The 15,953-nt window shown below is 42.4% G+C and overlaps 1 protein-coding gene across 2 annotated transcripts in view; it reads left to right on the top strand.

Moving 5' to 3' along the window:
- The window catches only part of LOC116939483 (uncharacterized), a 34,800-nt gene extending 18,847 nt beyond the window's left edge, over positions 1-15,953 (top strand). Inside the window, exons 1-4 of one of the 2 annotated variants that reach the window (XM_032947898.2) lie at positions 5,961-6,370; positions 8,054-8,247; positions 12,412-13,110; positions 13,663-15,953. In XM_032947898.2, the coding sequence (XP_032803789.1) occupies positions 6,366-6,370; positions 8,054-8,247; positions 12,412-13,110; positions 13,663-13,847 (1,083 nt within the window). In that variant the 5' untranslated portion in view covers positions 5,961-6,365 and the 3' untranslated portion in view covers positions 13,848-15,953. Of the gene's footprint in view, positions 1-5,960; positions 6,371-8,053; positions 8,248-12,411; positions 13,111-13,662 lie in introns of those variants that run through there. The other variant, XM_076065059.1, reaches the window with a different exon arrangement.

The raw sequence follows: 15,953 nt of genomic DNA, 5'->3' as shown, positions 1-15,953 counted from the left end.
AAGCCTATTCCTTTTTTCATCAAATTACGTTTTGGGCAATGGCCTTAGCAGAAAGACTTGCACTATATTTTTAGATAATAACTATTCCTTTTATTGTCAGGCCACTACGTGGATTTCACCCCTGCTGCCTCCGCCCGCTATAGAATGAAGGTCATGGCGGTTATTTAGCCATACTTTACTCTGCTGCTCATTGCACGTTGGTAAAGCAGGGCTGAGGACCAGCGCAGATATAATTTTCCACTCATGTTACCCATGGCAAGAGATCAAACACATCAGCGGTCAGTCGTCTCTTTATTACCCTTATATCGCTTCTCTCATGGTTACTGCTCCCGTGAATTTCAATGTCTGTTTCCTCTACCCATGTTGAGGATTCGGTCAATCAAAATGATTGTTTTTGTCTCGTACGTGCTGTGTTCAACCACCAAACTGCAGGTCACAACACTTCTCTTTCTGTGAGAGATGGCGATGGTATATGAAAGCCCTCATGCAGCATGATAAATAAACTAGACTTTGATCATGGTTGTGAAGGGCACCGTAGCCTGAATCTTGTTCTTTCATTCGATTGGACAGGATTCCTCTGTTTTTTTAGTATGAGAACACCATGAATAGAATAGGGGCTGCAAATACAAGTGAAACTGTAATTGAAAACAAATGGAAAGGCAACACGTCCAAAACAAGGCCAATGACTTATGTGTCGGCCATACCAGGTCAGAGTCTAACAGACAGTGTAAATAATTTTGGAGCAAAATATTTCGGTACACATATGGCAGCGGTTATAATGTGGCCATATTATTGAGGCGCTGGTTTCCATTAGAGGCCCTGTGAGGGAGTTTTATTTTCGTGTGGTTTTCTGTTATTTATTTGACCAAGATCTTGAGATTGTTGACTGACCAAATAGGGAAATAAAAATCAAAGTTTCTAAATGACCGCATGAACACTTTGCATTTTTTCATGAAACACATTACCCTTTATGCATAATTATTATGAATTATGTGTCAAGGCGCATAATATAACTCACATAGCTAACACAACTGAAATTCTAGCATTTCCACACCTCCGGTTAGCACGGTCGGCTATGTAGGCTGCAAAAGAAGAACAACATACATACAAGTAATTGTTGTTTTTTTTGGGGCAGCCTGCAAATGTTATTTTCAAAAATAAATTATTACAGGCAGTCCTCGACTTACGAACACCCGACTTACAAACACCCTCACTTACAAACAAGCTTCCGTGAATTTTTTTTTTTAATTGACTTAAAACGTAAGCACACACTTGCAAACTGAACCGCGGGACTATTTTAATCAGCGGAGCGATCCTACACGAGATGTAAGGAGTCAGCCTCGCGCTGGGAGTGCGCGTGTCAAAGTGTGCGTTGCGCGTGTCAAAGTGCGCGTGTCAAAGTGCGCGTTGCGCGTGTCAAAGTGGGGAGCGGTAGTGTAGCGGTTAGCGCGCTGCGCTACGAACCTGGCGACCCGGGTTCGATTCCCGCTCACGGCCAACACCAACAGTGACGATTATCTGAACCGGTCCCGGGCCTCCCCTAGGTCGACTCAGCCTCAAATGAGTACCTGGTGCGGTGTGTAAACATTGCCACTAGGGAGACAAAGGCGGTCGGGCGTGGTGCTGGCCACCCACCCCCTCGTGTACCGTTCCGGCCTTCATAGGTGCTCGCTAACAGCACTTGCCCCTACAGTCTGTTAAGGCTATACGGGGGATCTTTGTTTTTGTGTCAAAGTGCGCGTTGCGCGTGTCAAAGTGCGCGTGTCAAAGTGCGCGTTGCGCGTGTCAAAGTGCGCGTGCGTGAGCAACGCCACTTGGGGAGACAAAGGCGGCCGCGTGTGGGGTGCTGGTCACCCACCCCCTCGTGTGCCGTGCCGGCCTTCATGTTATTTTTGCACAGCGTTGGTGGACGGTGCTTTTTTTACTGGAAGATTTTGCTGTGTTTTTTTCCCCCCCTGGATTTTTCTGTTTGCGCGTAGTCCACTTTAAGATGTTTTTCTTGTTCATGTTTTTTTTGTTTGTTGTTTGTTGCACCCGATTCAAGAGCCGAATGGCTCACAGGGCTATACCAAATAAATGAAACTTAAAACTGAAAACCTTAATGTGCTCGCTAACAGCACTTGCCCCAACAGTCTGTTACAGGGATCTTTGTCTTTTTTTGTGTGCGGTAGCGTCGTGGTTAAGGCGTTGCGCTATGAACCCGGCGACCCGAGTTCAATTCTCGCTCACGGCCAACGCCAATGACGATTATTTGAACCGGTCCTGGGCCTCCCATAGGTAGGTTCAGCCTCAAATGAGTACCTGGTGCGGTGTGTAGCAAAACATCGCCACTGGGGAGACAAAGGCGGTCGGGCGTGGTGCTGGCCACCCACCCCCTCGTGTGCCGTGTCGGCATTCGTAGCTGCTCGCTAACAGCACTTGCCACTACAGTCTGTTAAGGCTATACGGGGGATCTTTGTGTGTGTGGGGGAGCGGTGGTGTAGTGGTTAGCGCTACGCTGCGCTCCCAACCCGGCGACCCGAGTTCGATTCTGGCCAACACCGGTGACGCTTATCTGAACCGATCCTTCCCCCCTCCCCTAGGTCGACTCAGCCTAAAACGAGTGCCTAGTTCGGGCGTGCGAACACTTTGGGTTAGGTTTGAATGGGGGTTAAGCAGCACGCGCAAAAACAAATGTGGGTTTTTTTTTTTTGGAACATTGGCTCCATGTGCTTCTCTCTCTCGGCGTCTCCCTGACTGTGGCCTCCTGTGTGTTTTTTTTGCGTGTGCATGGGATACAGTGCCCACAGTGACAGCCGCACACTTAGACGGTGTAGCTTACAGCCTGCAGGAATCTGCAGCCTGGGTGCGAGCCGCGTCTCATTCGAACCGTGTGCTGTTTACTTAACAAAATGCTGCTTAGTTACAAATGAAGATGTGGAAAAATGCAATTTGTCTACGGTTTACCATCATCGATATGCTTCCACGTTCGCTTGAGCGCACCGCAAAATAGTTTTTTTTAACAATTTACATTATTACGTGAAACGTCTTCAGTCACCGGTGAACTTTATTAGTCATAATAATTCCATCGATATGCATTTGTGAATGTGACAAATCTTGTCGGGTGGTGGAGGACTAATGGCTGGTTGTGGCATAAAACTGAGATTAAAAAAATGAACGTAGTCGCATTCAAACTATCGTCTGCTTTGGAAATCATGCGCGTCACACATTGTCATTATTATTATATGGATTGTATTTAAAACAATACTGTATTACAATAAGCGCAGGAGATTTATAAACAAAACATCCAAATGCTGTACAAGATAGGTTCTACGGACGTAATGTTTGGCTTCATATGAAGCTTCTTATGAAGCCAAACATATCAGCCCTGAAATCGCCAGCTCACGCCAACTGCTGCTAGAAGGGCCCTCGCCAGAAATAGCTATAAAGATCGCCTCTCGTAGGTGTTTGGCCTACTCTTTCACGCTGGCTAGACATCTTGCAAGAGGTGGGAGCACGCGTACTTCACACCACCACACTCGACTGCTGATCAACTAAATGTGGAGTATCCACACTCTTTGGTTCTTTCGGTAAAGTCACGTAGGTATAAAAGATATAATAAATGTAATCACGACGTTTCGGGCGCAACACAAGCGTCAGGTGGGACAACCACAGCAAGAAACAATTGACGGACGCTTGTGTTGCGCCCGAAACGTCGTGATTAAATGCATTTTATTTTTTATACCTACGTAGCTTGACCGAAAGAACCAGTGAGTATGGATCCCTGCAGTCACTAAAACTTCAAATCTAGATTTTGGAGTATCCATTTATGCTGCTAGGTGGACAGAAATGGGGGGGGGGGGGGGGGGGGGTTACGAACCGAGCTGGGAGATAGAAGCAAAGTCCCATGGATTAGTGTGCTAACCTGATATCACGGCAGCATCCCCTTGTTTATATGCTGACGTAGTAGTGCACATTTTTAACATTTCACTTTATGCTAAATTATTAATTTAGAAAGTAATACTTGACTTAAAGCTTCCGTGACTGCAGGAATTCATATTCTTTGGATCTTTCGGTAAAGTCACGTAGATAGGTTCAAAGAAAATAACAAAAAACGACGACGTTTCGATCGCAACACAAGCGGTCATCATCAGGAAAAGGGGGTTAGCCTCTAAAGGCAAACTGTTTATAAAGGTTTAAAGATGGGTGTAGCCCAAGTGTCAGCAGTATGGGCGGGGCAGCTAATGTTAATGTCGGGGAAAACAACGACACCGGCAGTGGGTCTCTACCAATCAAAGGGCCGCCAGGCAAACATTGCACCTCGCTCCACACACCCACACTGCTGACGGTGGAGATTGCTGCTAGAGGTGATGGTAGTAGTGGGTAATGATGGTACTGGTGGTGGGCTTCCACCAATGAAGGACTACTGCTAGTGGTGATGGTAGTAGTGTGTCGTGATGGTCCTGGTGGTGGGCTTCCACCAATTAAAGGGCTACCAGGTCCAAAATGGAAACATTACAGCTAGTTATGACTTAAACTGGTTGATAACGTCCTTCCAGTGATTGCTGAGTTTGTACCCATCTTCTCAGCTGAAATTGTGTCTATGTCTGTATATATGGGTGGCTTCATGAAGGAATCTTTGTTAATAGCCAGTGGGTTTGCAAAGTACCTTCGTCTTAGAGAAATCAATTTCGTGTGAGCCCACCGCATTAAAGCAATGATCAGCCGCGGCCGAGGTATTGGTCCTACTGTGTTTCAGATCTGCCGTATGTATGTTCACGGACTCGGTCTGAGACATGTCGCTTAGTTTCCCCAATGTAACTACTGACGCAGATGCAACTTAGTTTGTAGATGCCGGGTCAGGGATCACATCCTTCACAGATGGGATCAGATCACGAATTTTATGTACTGTGTTAAATCGAACCTGGATCTTGTGTTTGCTCATGATTTTGGAAATATTTTTTGTGACCTCTGCTATGTATGGCAAGGTGATGGTTTTGATTGGATCTTCAGATGGTTCTTTCCCAACGGTTGGGGTGATAGCTTTACGCATTGTGTAGTCTGAATATCCGTTCGTCTTGAGAGCTTGGTGTACGTGTTCCAGTTCACTGGCTCAATGATGATGGTCGTACATACATCGAGCTCTATGGTGTAGAGTTTTGATAAGGGAATTATTCTGGGATGGATGGTGGTGGGAGTCAGGTTTTAGGTAGGTATCCGTATGGGTTACTTTCCTGTAGACAGAGTGGCCCATTGAGCTAATCTGGTCTCTTTTCGATGAAAACATCCAAGAATGGTAGCGTTTTTTTAAATTTTCTTTGAACCTATCAACGTGACTTTACCTAAAGACCCAAATAATATATGGCCCTTTGTTAATCCACTGCTGGATGAAAGCCTTCCCAGGCCATTCCAGTCACAGGGATTTTTGACAATACAGGTACTGTACTTCACCACTCTGGCCAGTGTGGGTGAGTGAAGGTGGGGGGGCAGGACCAGTTCAGATATCGCCCGCCAATTACATTAGCCATGGGTGATAATCAAACTAAGGTCACCGAGGGCATATCACAGTTTGCTAACCACCGAGCTACTGTTCTGTCACAACATAAGTTTTGTACCCTTGTGTTTGTATCCATGGGCTCTAATAATAATAATGTACAGCCCCTATATCAATCTACTGCTGGATGATCGCCTCCCCCACACCATGTCGGTAATGCGGTTTGTTTGACCATACTTCACCACACTGGTCAGTACGGGTTGGTGAAGAGAAGGGCACAGATTAAGGTTTGTAACTGCAGTTATGCCATAATTCACGGCCCCTATCATAATAATGAAAATTCACATCAAATATTATTGGGCAATACAGCTTTTTTTTATATATAAAAAAATGTAAAACAATAAAAATAATGACATAATATGTTCAAATAAGCGTGGCTGCATAATTATCAGCAGCTGGAAAGGCAGGACTGCTACTTTTTTCCAGAAAGAAAAAAACAGCTTCACAATTATGCCACGTTGAGCAAACTCCAGAATGAGTGCAAAACAACTGAGTGTGAGGAAATGGAACTGGTCTGCTTGACTTGGAGAGGACTTACACCCTCGATCACACGTTATATAAGCCACCATGAATGTTGAACATAGGAAGCCAACGCTAAAATGTGATTCGCAGTGCTTTCCAAGACTGTCCGTGTACTCCTATTCTCAGCGCCAAGCCAAAACATCCACGAGCACACACTGCGCTCTTTGTGACACAGAGAGAGAGAGATACCCGATCATTAGCGGGCGACATAAAAATTTGAAGCCTGTCTCATAAACTTGACTCTAAAAGAAAAACATCACGCGAGAACTTTGCTCATTCGGTTGAAAAGGGCAAAGGAAACTGACTCATCATGCGGTAAGTGACTTAAACAATTACTCTCGTGTTTCTTAAGATACTCACTAGCTCAAAATAACGTTGGTAAATGCAATGCGTGATATACAATTACTTAATTTCACTGTTATAAATACAGTGATTATGCTAATTTGAAAACGAATGTTACAATTGATATTGAATGCAGCTCTTCCATGCTATGCGTTGCCTGTTCGTATTGTTTGTTACTGCTGCGCTCCTACATGTAGCATTTTGTGTATATTGTATGGATTATCAGACAGAAATGCGTTCGAGTATATGGTAAGAATAAACTATCTGTTGCTGGAGAAAAATAAGAAGTCATTTATATTAAGGGGTTCGGATGTACCCTTCATTGTTTATCATTTTCATTACAGATAGTAAGTAGTCTGACACTGTTAGCCTATGCCGCGCACTTCAATAAGAGATAACATTGTGTTTTTTTTTACGTTCTATTCCACAAATTATAACAAAGGACGCTGCTTAGGAATTCACTTTTTTGACGTTGAGAAAGGCAGCCAGTGAAAACTGCACATTTTTATATTTCTCAGCAAAATAATATTTAGCAATTTATCTTCACATGATTGCGAAAGTAACAACAATGCAGTGTCCAATTAAACACGGATAAAAAATCCTAGGGTATGCATATTTTTTGTAATGCGTTCCTGCATGCTTATTTCCACAGCAGTAAATTATGAGCAGTTCAGAATATTACTTTTAGCATTGGTCTCCAAATTTTTGGGCAACTCTTAGAGGGATTTGGCTGGTTTCCCGTCGAATAATTCCCTGATAGCAACACAACTTTCAACAAATTTTCTCTTATATTGGACCAGCTTGACGAGAGCTATTGTGATTTCACGTTACAGACGGACGGACAGAGAGAAGGACAGGGTTAATGCATGAAAACTTTCAGCCATATTTGGAAATTGCAATAATAACAAAATCAAAGTGCCCTGTGCTGGATATCCTAAATCACCACAGGGAGCAGTGCTGCTAGAGAGCCCTTGTTTCGTAGCTCGCCACACAAGGGGGTGGTCACTACTTAAAGCATCGAGGGCTAATTTCATGCTGAGCTGACCTGAGACAGGCCTTCGCTTGCTATGAAGACTATAATCGGATTGGGTCACTGAGGCAAGAACACACCCTACCAGTCACTAAATCATCTGCCCTCCTACGCTGGTGCTTTATGTGGAAGGTGCTCTGAGTGTGCACAAGCGTGCCTTGTCTGTAGCTTGTTACATTCCTCGTCGCGTTACCTGCCGCTTTCCCAGTAATACGATATAAATTAAGTAACCAAAAAACGCCCATTTAAATAAATGCTAATTTATGGTAATATACTTAATGTGTATTAAACAGTCTACGTTTGAGAACAGATTATAAATGTTACAAGGAGACTCAACTCTAGTTACCGACTATCCAAAGACTCCATTTGCACTGTGCGTATTATAATCCTGTAATTTGTATAGAATATACAAACACAAAGGTTTAAAAATAAGCTGGTTTGGTTTGGCATTACAGAAGTGCGCAGGGGTGAGTCTATCCGTTGGCTTCCCACACAAAATGTGGTACTCAATTTATCCACCCATGAGGGATGCTGGGCGACATTAAGTTACCGTAACAGTAATAGGCACGCATGCTGGCAAGGCAGAAGAAGTAAAGCGACACATGCCTGCTGGTGCTGCCCCGCAGTATATCCAGGACAGCCTCCGTGTGCTGGGTGGTGCTGGTGCTGGTGGGCGTGAGCCGACAGGTGCTGGGCTGCCCGTCCGGCTGCAAGTGTGCAAAGCAGTCGCAGCAGGACGGCTTGGATGTTGACTGCGGTGACCAAAGGATGAAATCAGTCCCGTCCAAGATCCCCTCCGACGCCTCGACCATTAAGTTGGGTGAGCGCCACAGACCCAGAAATTGGGGCGGTAATTCATTCGGTGGGAGACAACGCAGTGCCTTCACTAAATTATCCAATGCTACCATCTGGCTGCAAATGGCATTCAACAAACTCACATTAACCATCTTTGGCTGGCTTATTAATATTAATAGTGCACTATATACACATTGTGTCAGTTTGTTTTCTTCATTAATCAGCTTGAGTCCCATGTAAAAGCATAGAATAAGTGGATAAATAATTCACAAAAAATTACACACTGCAACATAACACGGTATGCTCATACATTTTCAGACATCAAAGAAGATTTTTAAAGGTAGACAATGCTTCATATACATCACATGTGTGTTAAATCTACACTTGCAGTTAATGTATACAAAATAAACACTATGTTGTGTCGATGAATGCATGCTATAATACATTTTTACGTGAAAAATTGTGTTGATCTAATTTTTGTCATTTTAATTATTTTAATGGAAATTGCCAGTATGGGTAGCATTTATCCGACTATAAATGTCAGGGGTGATTGGTGGGGTTGGGTGGGGTTTGGGCAGTTAACCATGGAATGAGCATCCTGTGTAGGAATAGTTTCTGTGCAAGTCACTTCCCATACGGCCTTCTTACCTGGCTTTTATGTCAAGTAAATTGTCCCACTTGGCATGTGACACTGACCTCCACTCTCAGCTCAATACAAAGAGTTTTCGATGCAGTCATCATGACCATACGGAGACCATTAAATCCACTGCGCATAGTGATTATATAATGAGCGATTTGTCTACTCAACGGTCTCCAGAACATCCAAGACTCTGCACCACTCGAGGTAGTTGGCCCACATATTGCATTTAGCATTAAGGAATTGTGTGCATTTAATGAGTGAACGATCGATGCAGAATTTTTGTGAGTGCCGCAATAAATGATCCATTGAAAACCAAATACAGTATTGTCCAAGATAACCCAGTGGATGGAAGAATGTAATCATAGATACCTATATGCGCTGTTAATTGGTGTTTACATAAGTGTCAAATTCCCCATAGAAAACAATATAGAAAATAACGTTAGCATGATCTACCATTATAATATTTTACCAGTATTATTGTGATATTTACGTCACTAATAATGTTGGCATAATAATAGTAAATCGTTTCACCTTGTACTAATTAACGTGACAATTACAGTGGGTTATTAGTCAGAGCTAATTTTTATTGCATCACTGGTGTAGTTATTACGCAGATGGTATTTCTTTCAAAATTGCTGTTCAAGTTTTCAATTTTGTTTTTAAAGCCTCTTAAAAAAAGTTTTCGCCTGAATAATAACTGCACACAACAAATATATTTAAGAAAATGTTAATACAACGCACAACTCAAATTATGCAAAATGCTGATCCAAATATTCAAGCTACTTGTTTCACTGCCGGTGACATTACACGAACATATATGAATAACTGTTTATTTGTTCCACATAAAGTAACTGAGGTTGTTCCAGACGTAATTTTGGGCGCTGATTATTGCATTCTCAACAACCATGATCTATCCACTGCTGGATGAAGGCCTCTCAACATCATCGCCATTCTTTCACGGTCTTGAGATACCACAATCTCTCTCACATCTGCACATCGGTTAATCTCATCACTCCATTTCCTTTGTGGTGTGATCCCTCCTCGGGTGTGATCCCCCCTTTGGATATCATCACCATTCTAGTCTATTGGCCATCATCCCTTATATTGCTGTGTCCTGCATAAGCCCACTTTTCGTCATAGTCAATATGCAGTCTCTCATATGCATGTGCTCAAATCCATATGTTCACCTGCCCTCTCGGTATAATCTCGACGCTTTTTTGTTTAGTTTACAGTCGATAATAGGTTTTTCCACTTTTTTTCTGGCAACAAAACAGGTATTAAGATGTTAAAACACCAAACTGAAACCTTTTACAAGGAATCATGTCTACATTAACCACAATGCTTGTGGTCAGAACGCAAACAAAAAAGACACTGTGATAATACAGTGAGGGAAAAAAAGTATTTGATCCCCTGCTGATTTTGTACGTTTGCCCACTGACAAAGAAATGATCAGTCTATAATTTTAATGGTAGGTTTATTTGAACAGTGAGAGACAGAATAACAACCAAAAAATCCAGAAAAACGCATGTCAAAATGTTATAAATTGATTTGCATTTTAATGAGGGAAATAAGTATTTGACCCCCTCTCAATCAGAAAGATTTCTGGCTCCCAGGTGTCTTTTATACAGGTAACGAGCTGAGATTAGGAGCACACTCTTAAAGGGAGTGCTCCTAATCTCAGCTTGTTACACGTATAAAAGACACCTGTCCACAGAAGTAATCAATCAATCAGATTCCAAACTCTCCACCATGACCAAGACCAAAGAGCTCTCCAAGGATGTCAGGGACAAGCTTGTAGACTTACACAAGGCTGGAATGGGGTATAAAACCCATTGCCGAGCAGCTTGGTGAGAATGTGACAACAATTGGTGCGATTATTCGCAAATGGAAGAAACACAAAAGAACTGTCAATCTCCCTCGGCCTGGGGCTCCATGCAAGATCTCACCTCGTGGAGTTGCAGTGATCATGAGAACGGTGAAGAATCAGCCCAGAACTACACGGGAGGATCTTGTCAATGATCTCAAGGCAGCTAGGACTATAGTCACCAGGAAAACAATTGGTAACACACTACGCCGTGAAGGACTGAAATCCTGCAGCGCCCGCAAGGTCCCCCCTCAAGAAAGCACATATACATGCCCGTCTGAAGTTTGCCAATGAACATCTGAATGATTCAGAGGACAACTGGGTGAAAGTGTTGTGGTCAGATGAGACCAAAATGGAGCTCTTTGGCATCAACTCAACTCGCTGTGTATGGAGGAGGAGGAATGCTGCCTATGACCCCAATAACACCATCCCCACCGTCAAACATGGAGGTGGAAACATTATGCTTTGAGGGTGTTTTTCTGCTAAGAGGACAGGACAACTTCACCGCATCAAAGGGACGATGGACGGGGCCATGTACCGTCAAATCTTGAGTGAGAACCTCCTTCCCTCAGCCAGGGCATTGAAAATGGGTCGTGGATGGGTATTCCAGCATGACAATGACCCAAAACACACGGCCAAGGCAACAAAGGAGTAGCTCAATAAGAAGCACATTAAGGTCCTGGAGTGGCCTAGCCAGTCTCCAGACCTTAATCCCATAGAAAATCTGTGGAGGGAGCTGAAGGTTTGAGTTGCCAAACGTCAGCCTCGAAACCTTAATGACTTGGAGAAGATCTGCAAAGATGAGTGGGACAAAATCCCTCCTGAGATGTGTGCAAACTTGGTGGCCAACTACAAGAAACGTCTGACCTCTGTGATTGCCATCAAGGATTTTTTCCACTAAGTACTAAGTCATGTTTTGCAGAGGGGTCAAATACTTATTTCCCTCATTAAAATGCAAATCAATTTATAACATTTTTGACATGCTTTTTTCTCGATTTGTGTTGTTATTCTGTCTCTCACTGTTCAAATAACCCTACCATTAACATTATAGACTGATCATTTCTTTGTCAGTGGGCAAACGTACAAAATCAGCAGGGGATCAAATACTTTTTTCCCTCACTGTATATGCATTGTCCTTGAAACTGATTGGTCCACACCAGAGACAGCTTTCTTTTGAGCCTCGTCTCAAACGGTGTGAGACCAGAGGTGTGGACCAATCAGTTTCAAGGACAATGTATATGTTATCAGAGTATCAATCTTGAGATCAGAGTACGTTTTTTTTGTTTGCATTCTGACCACAAGTATTGTGGTTAATGCAGACATGATTCCTTGTAAACGTTTTCAGTTTGCTGTTTGAACATCTTAACACCTGTTTTGTTGTCAGAAAAAAAAAGTGGAAAAACGTATTATCATATTTTGGTTCTGGCAAAGGAAATCCCATCATGAAGATACTTTATAGTTGTTACTCAAGTTTCTTTGGCAATTGCCATGCATTTAAATCCAGCCTGTGATCACTTAATGTGTTGAATTTACTGAGAACCTAGACATTTCTGACAATCTGCGGTTTCTTTCTGAGAATCTAATCGAGAGGGCATATATGAGATACTTGTATTTGTCATTCATGTTTTCTCTTTTAAATGGCGTCTGATAACATTCTAATATGTTTTAATTGTTTTGTTTTTCAGCCAATAACGAGATTACAAACATTGGTGCCAATGCCTTTCAGAATCTTAACCATTTAAAAAACATCCACTTGGAGTCAAACCATATTAGTGGCTTTGACTCCAGAGCTTTCGCCGGAGCCAAAAGTCTGCAGATGATCAACTTGTATGGCAATAATATACGCAGTTTGCAAAGCAAAGCCTTTCAGGGCGTTCCTAGCCTCAAGTACCTAATCCTGGGCAAGAATAGCATTCTGTCATTTACCTCCAGCACCTTCCAAGGTCTATCAGAGCTCTCCGACCTTGACATGCCCATGAACAACATCACATCCCTCCCAGCGCTCGCTTTCCAGCACACGCCCAGCCTGGTGATTTTGGACCTGGCCTACAATAAAATCCAGCAGATCTCACCCAAGGCTTTTGTTGGGCTGAAGAACCTGGACTACCTAAACCTAGACAATAACAAGATCACAACCATTGCCCCCGGGACACTGCAGTCGCTCCAGAATCTTGAGATGCTAGTCCTCAATAACAACAATATCAAGAGGGTGACGTCCAGCACTTTCAAAGGCTTGACCAACCTGCGTGAGCTTTACTTCAGCAACAATATGGTCAGCGTACTGACGAAGGATGCCTTCAATTCGAACATCAAGCTCACACAGCTCACCATCAGTGACAACAAAATAAAAGTCATCGAAGCAGGGACCTTTTCTACACTTTCAGGTTTGGAGGTTATTTTATTACCGTTTTCAAGTATAATCACAAAATGATTAAACTTAAAATTGCATTGTGTACAGTATCGTTTCAGTGTTCATGAGCTTAATGGAAACAGCAGTGGGGACTTTGTAACAGATCAGTGCCCACGGAGGGCCCATTTGATCAATTATCTGCTGGATGAGGGCCTCCACACACATTGCGTGGCCATTAGAGATATTTGGTGCTTGTCAGCACAAGTCGATGAAAGTGGACGGAGTAGAGAACAAAAAATGTTGCTGCAGTGCCCTCTATTGCCTGTAACGCCTATTTAATCTGTTTTTTTGTGCATGGTGGTCACCAATCCAAGCACGATCTAGGCTCAAACATGTTTAGCTTTCAAGATCTCATGAGGCAAGAGGTTTATACCTAACAACCCGTATAACAAAACCACTCTGTGGAGTTGTGGGGCACAACCTTTACAGATTGATGTACACTCCAGGTCCCAGGTGATCAAGACTCAAATAGCTCAACACCATGGTAGTCAGCACGTTAAATTTGCGTTTGTCCTACTTTTCGCAGGTCTGCAGATGATCTACCTGCACGGCAACCCCTACCACTGCGACTGCAAGCTCAACCCACTGGTGCAGTGGCTTGCAACAACCAAGACCAAGATCCTACCCAACTCAGTGATGAAGTGCTACACGCCAAAACCCATGCAGGACAAGCGACTCCAGACGCTCAAGTCCACTGACCTCAAGTGCTAAGCTCCAAATAACATCCCTCTGAAAAGCTCCCCGAAATAGGAGGCTTGCCGAGTGGTCCCTCGGCTCTCCGACGTGTTTTCGGGTTGTTATCACGTGTTGTTTGGCAAGATTGTCCGACTTTTCACTCCAAGTGTTGGGAGCTTCTTCAGGAGCTGAAATGAAATTCCTGAACAACACGTTACAATCCAAAAACAAATCGGATAGCAATACAGCACAAAACACAAACAAACATATGCAGTCCTAGATGGTTGTATCTGAGATCATTGAATTCCTTTTTATCAGCTAGGGTGTGACGTTACCTATTAAATTTTAGTATTTTAATATCAATGGAAATATTTTACTAAATAAGGAGCTGGAATACAGTACAGTTGAAAGTGAAGAGCACATTGATTGGCTTTGTGTGCATATGCAGAGATGCACACAATAATCCCGCAGTAGTGCCAGTATTTGGTTAGAATAAGCAGCCATGTTCATTAAAGGTAGGTGAAAACAAATCATTTGTTTTGCTTCTATAAAATTAACAAACCAACTTTATTTATCAGAACTTGAAAGAAACAGATTCACACCCTGTGGCTGAAATGCATGAAACAAAAACTTTTAATTTTGAGATTTTTTTCCCCTCTGGTTACCTAGGAACAACATAAAAAGACAGTCATTTGATAACAATCTACAATGAGGGAAATTAATGCTTTTCAAATACATAATGTAGATTTGTTTTTCTCCTTAAATACATTTCAGAATCTAATTGTGTATATATACTTACAATAGAGCATATCAATACTTTATATAAAATATATCTGCATGAGTTATATGGATTTTGGCACTAAAGGACCATGTGGGATAATGGCGGCATGGGGAGGCCTTCATCCAGAAGTATATAGACCGTGGCTGATAATGACAATGATACGCAAAACAAATGTAGTTTAATGAAATGTTTTGTATTGGAATTATTACAAAAAATATTTTAAGTGGTGTTTCTGACATTTGATTGCTCTGGCAGCAACAATATCATTGGGTCAATATATTGATTACAGAGGCAAAACATTTTTGTGAATATATACTTCGTGAAAATAAATGCAACGAAATAATATTTTAAAAAATATTTCAAAACAACATCGTGACATGGACACGATTTTGTCGATAATGTAAAGAGTTGCACATGTTTTGTAGAGTCGGGGGAAGAGCCAGTAACGCATAATGCCATTTAATGTGCTAAAAATAGAAACCTCGAGACGAAGCAGCCAGATATGCAAAGGCGCAAGTTATGAATAGTTAAATATATTTACGCTTGTCACGCGTCTTGTGGAAGTAAGACCTTTTTGAGATCCACAAGTGGTCGGATACTTTCCTCAAGACGCACGCTCTCTAGCGCTCAGTACAGCACACACTCAGAAGGAGGAAAGTCGAACCCGACACACATTCACGCTCTTTAACCTAAAAGCATATGTTCGCACAAGTCATAAACCGCGAGACATATGTGCACGGTCACTCAAAGCCAGGGTCTCCTGTGCCACAAATGAGCCGAAGTTTGTGACATTGCACTTACCTGAGAGGAAAGGTTAATCAAAGGGAAGAAACGCAAACCCGTGAGTAGAATATATGATCACAGATACTTCTTGCCCTGGCCATGGATGATGATATATGTGTGCACCTTGTCAACAGAGCTGCAGCATATTTGCAGGTGACTGAGTAAGGGGGATCCGAAAATTAGTATTTTTCCACCACACCTATAAAATCCTACTCTGTTGGATATATGAAGATACCCTGTGTTATTTCAATCACAAGGTTATGATTCTCAAGCGCAATATAGTTGCACACAAGTTAACAGCACATAATGATCACCACTGTGTATTTTTTGTTGCTTTTATGTTAATACTTTTCGTTACAGGATTATATCGATATACGCTAGAATATACGCTAGTCTTCAAGACATTGCAAGTGTAATGCATGGACGAGTTTCAGAGATTGTACAGAGATGGATGTTGAGGCTTGTTTTGAAAAGCTGGTTAATCTTTTCATTTGCTTTTCTCGCTTTCTTTAAACAACATTTATGTCACATATAACACGTGTAACTTCTATAACTTCAATAAATGTTTCTAAATTGCA

Source organism: Petromyzon marinus, chromosome 6 (genome assembly GCF_048934315.1).
Source record: "Petromyzon marinus isolate PM22_M1 ecotype Great Lakes invasive population chromosome 6, UKy_Petmar_22M1.pri1.0, whole genome shotgun sequence".
Classification (NCBI taxonomy): Eukaryota; Metazoa; Chordata; class Hyperoartia; order Petromyzontiformes; family Petromyzontidae; genus Petromyzon; species Petromyzon marinus.
The sequence above is the reverse complement of the archived record's forward strand: the minus strand, read 5'-3'. Positions and strand labels throughout refer to the sequence as shown.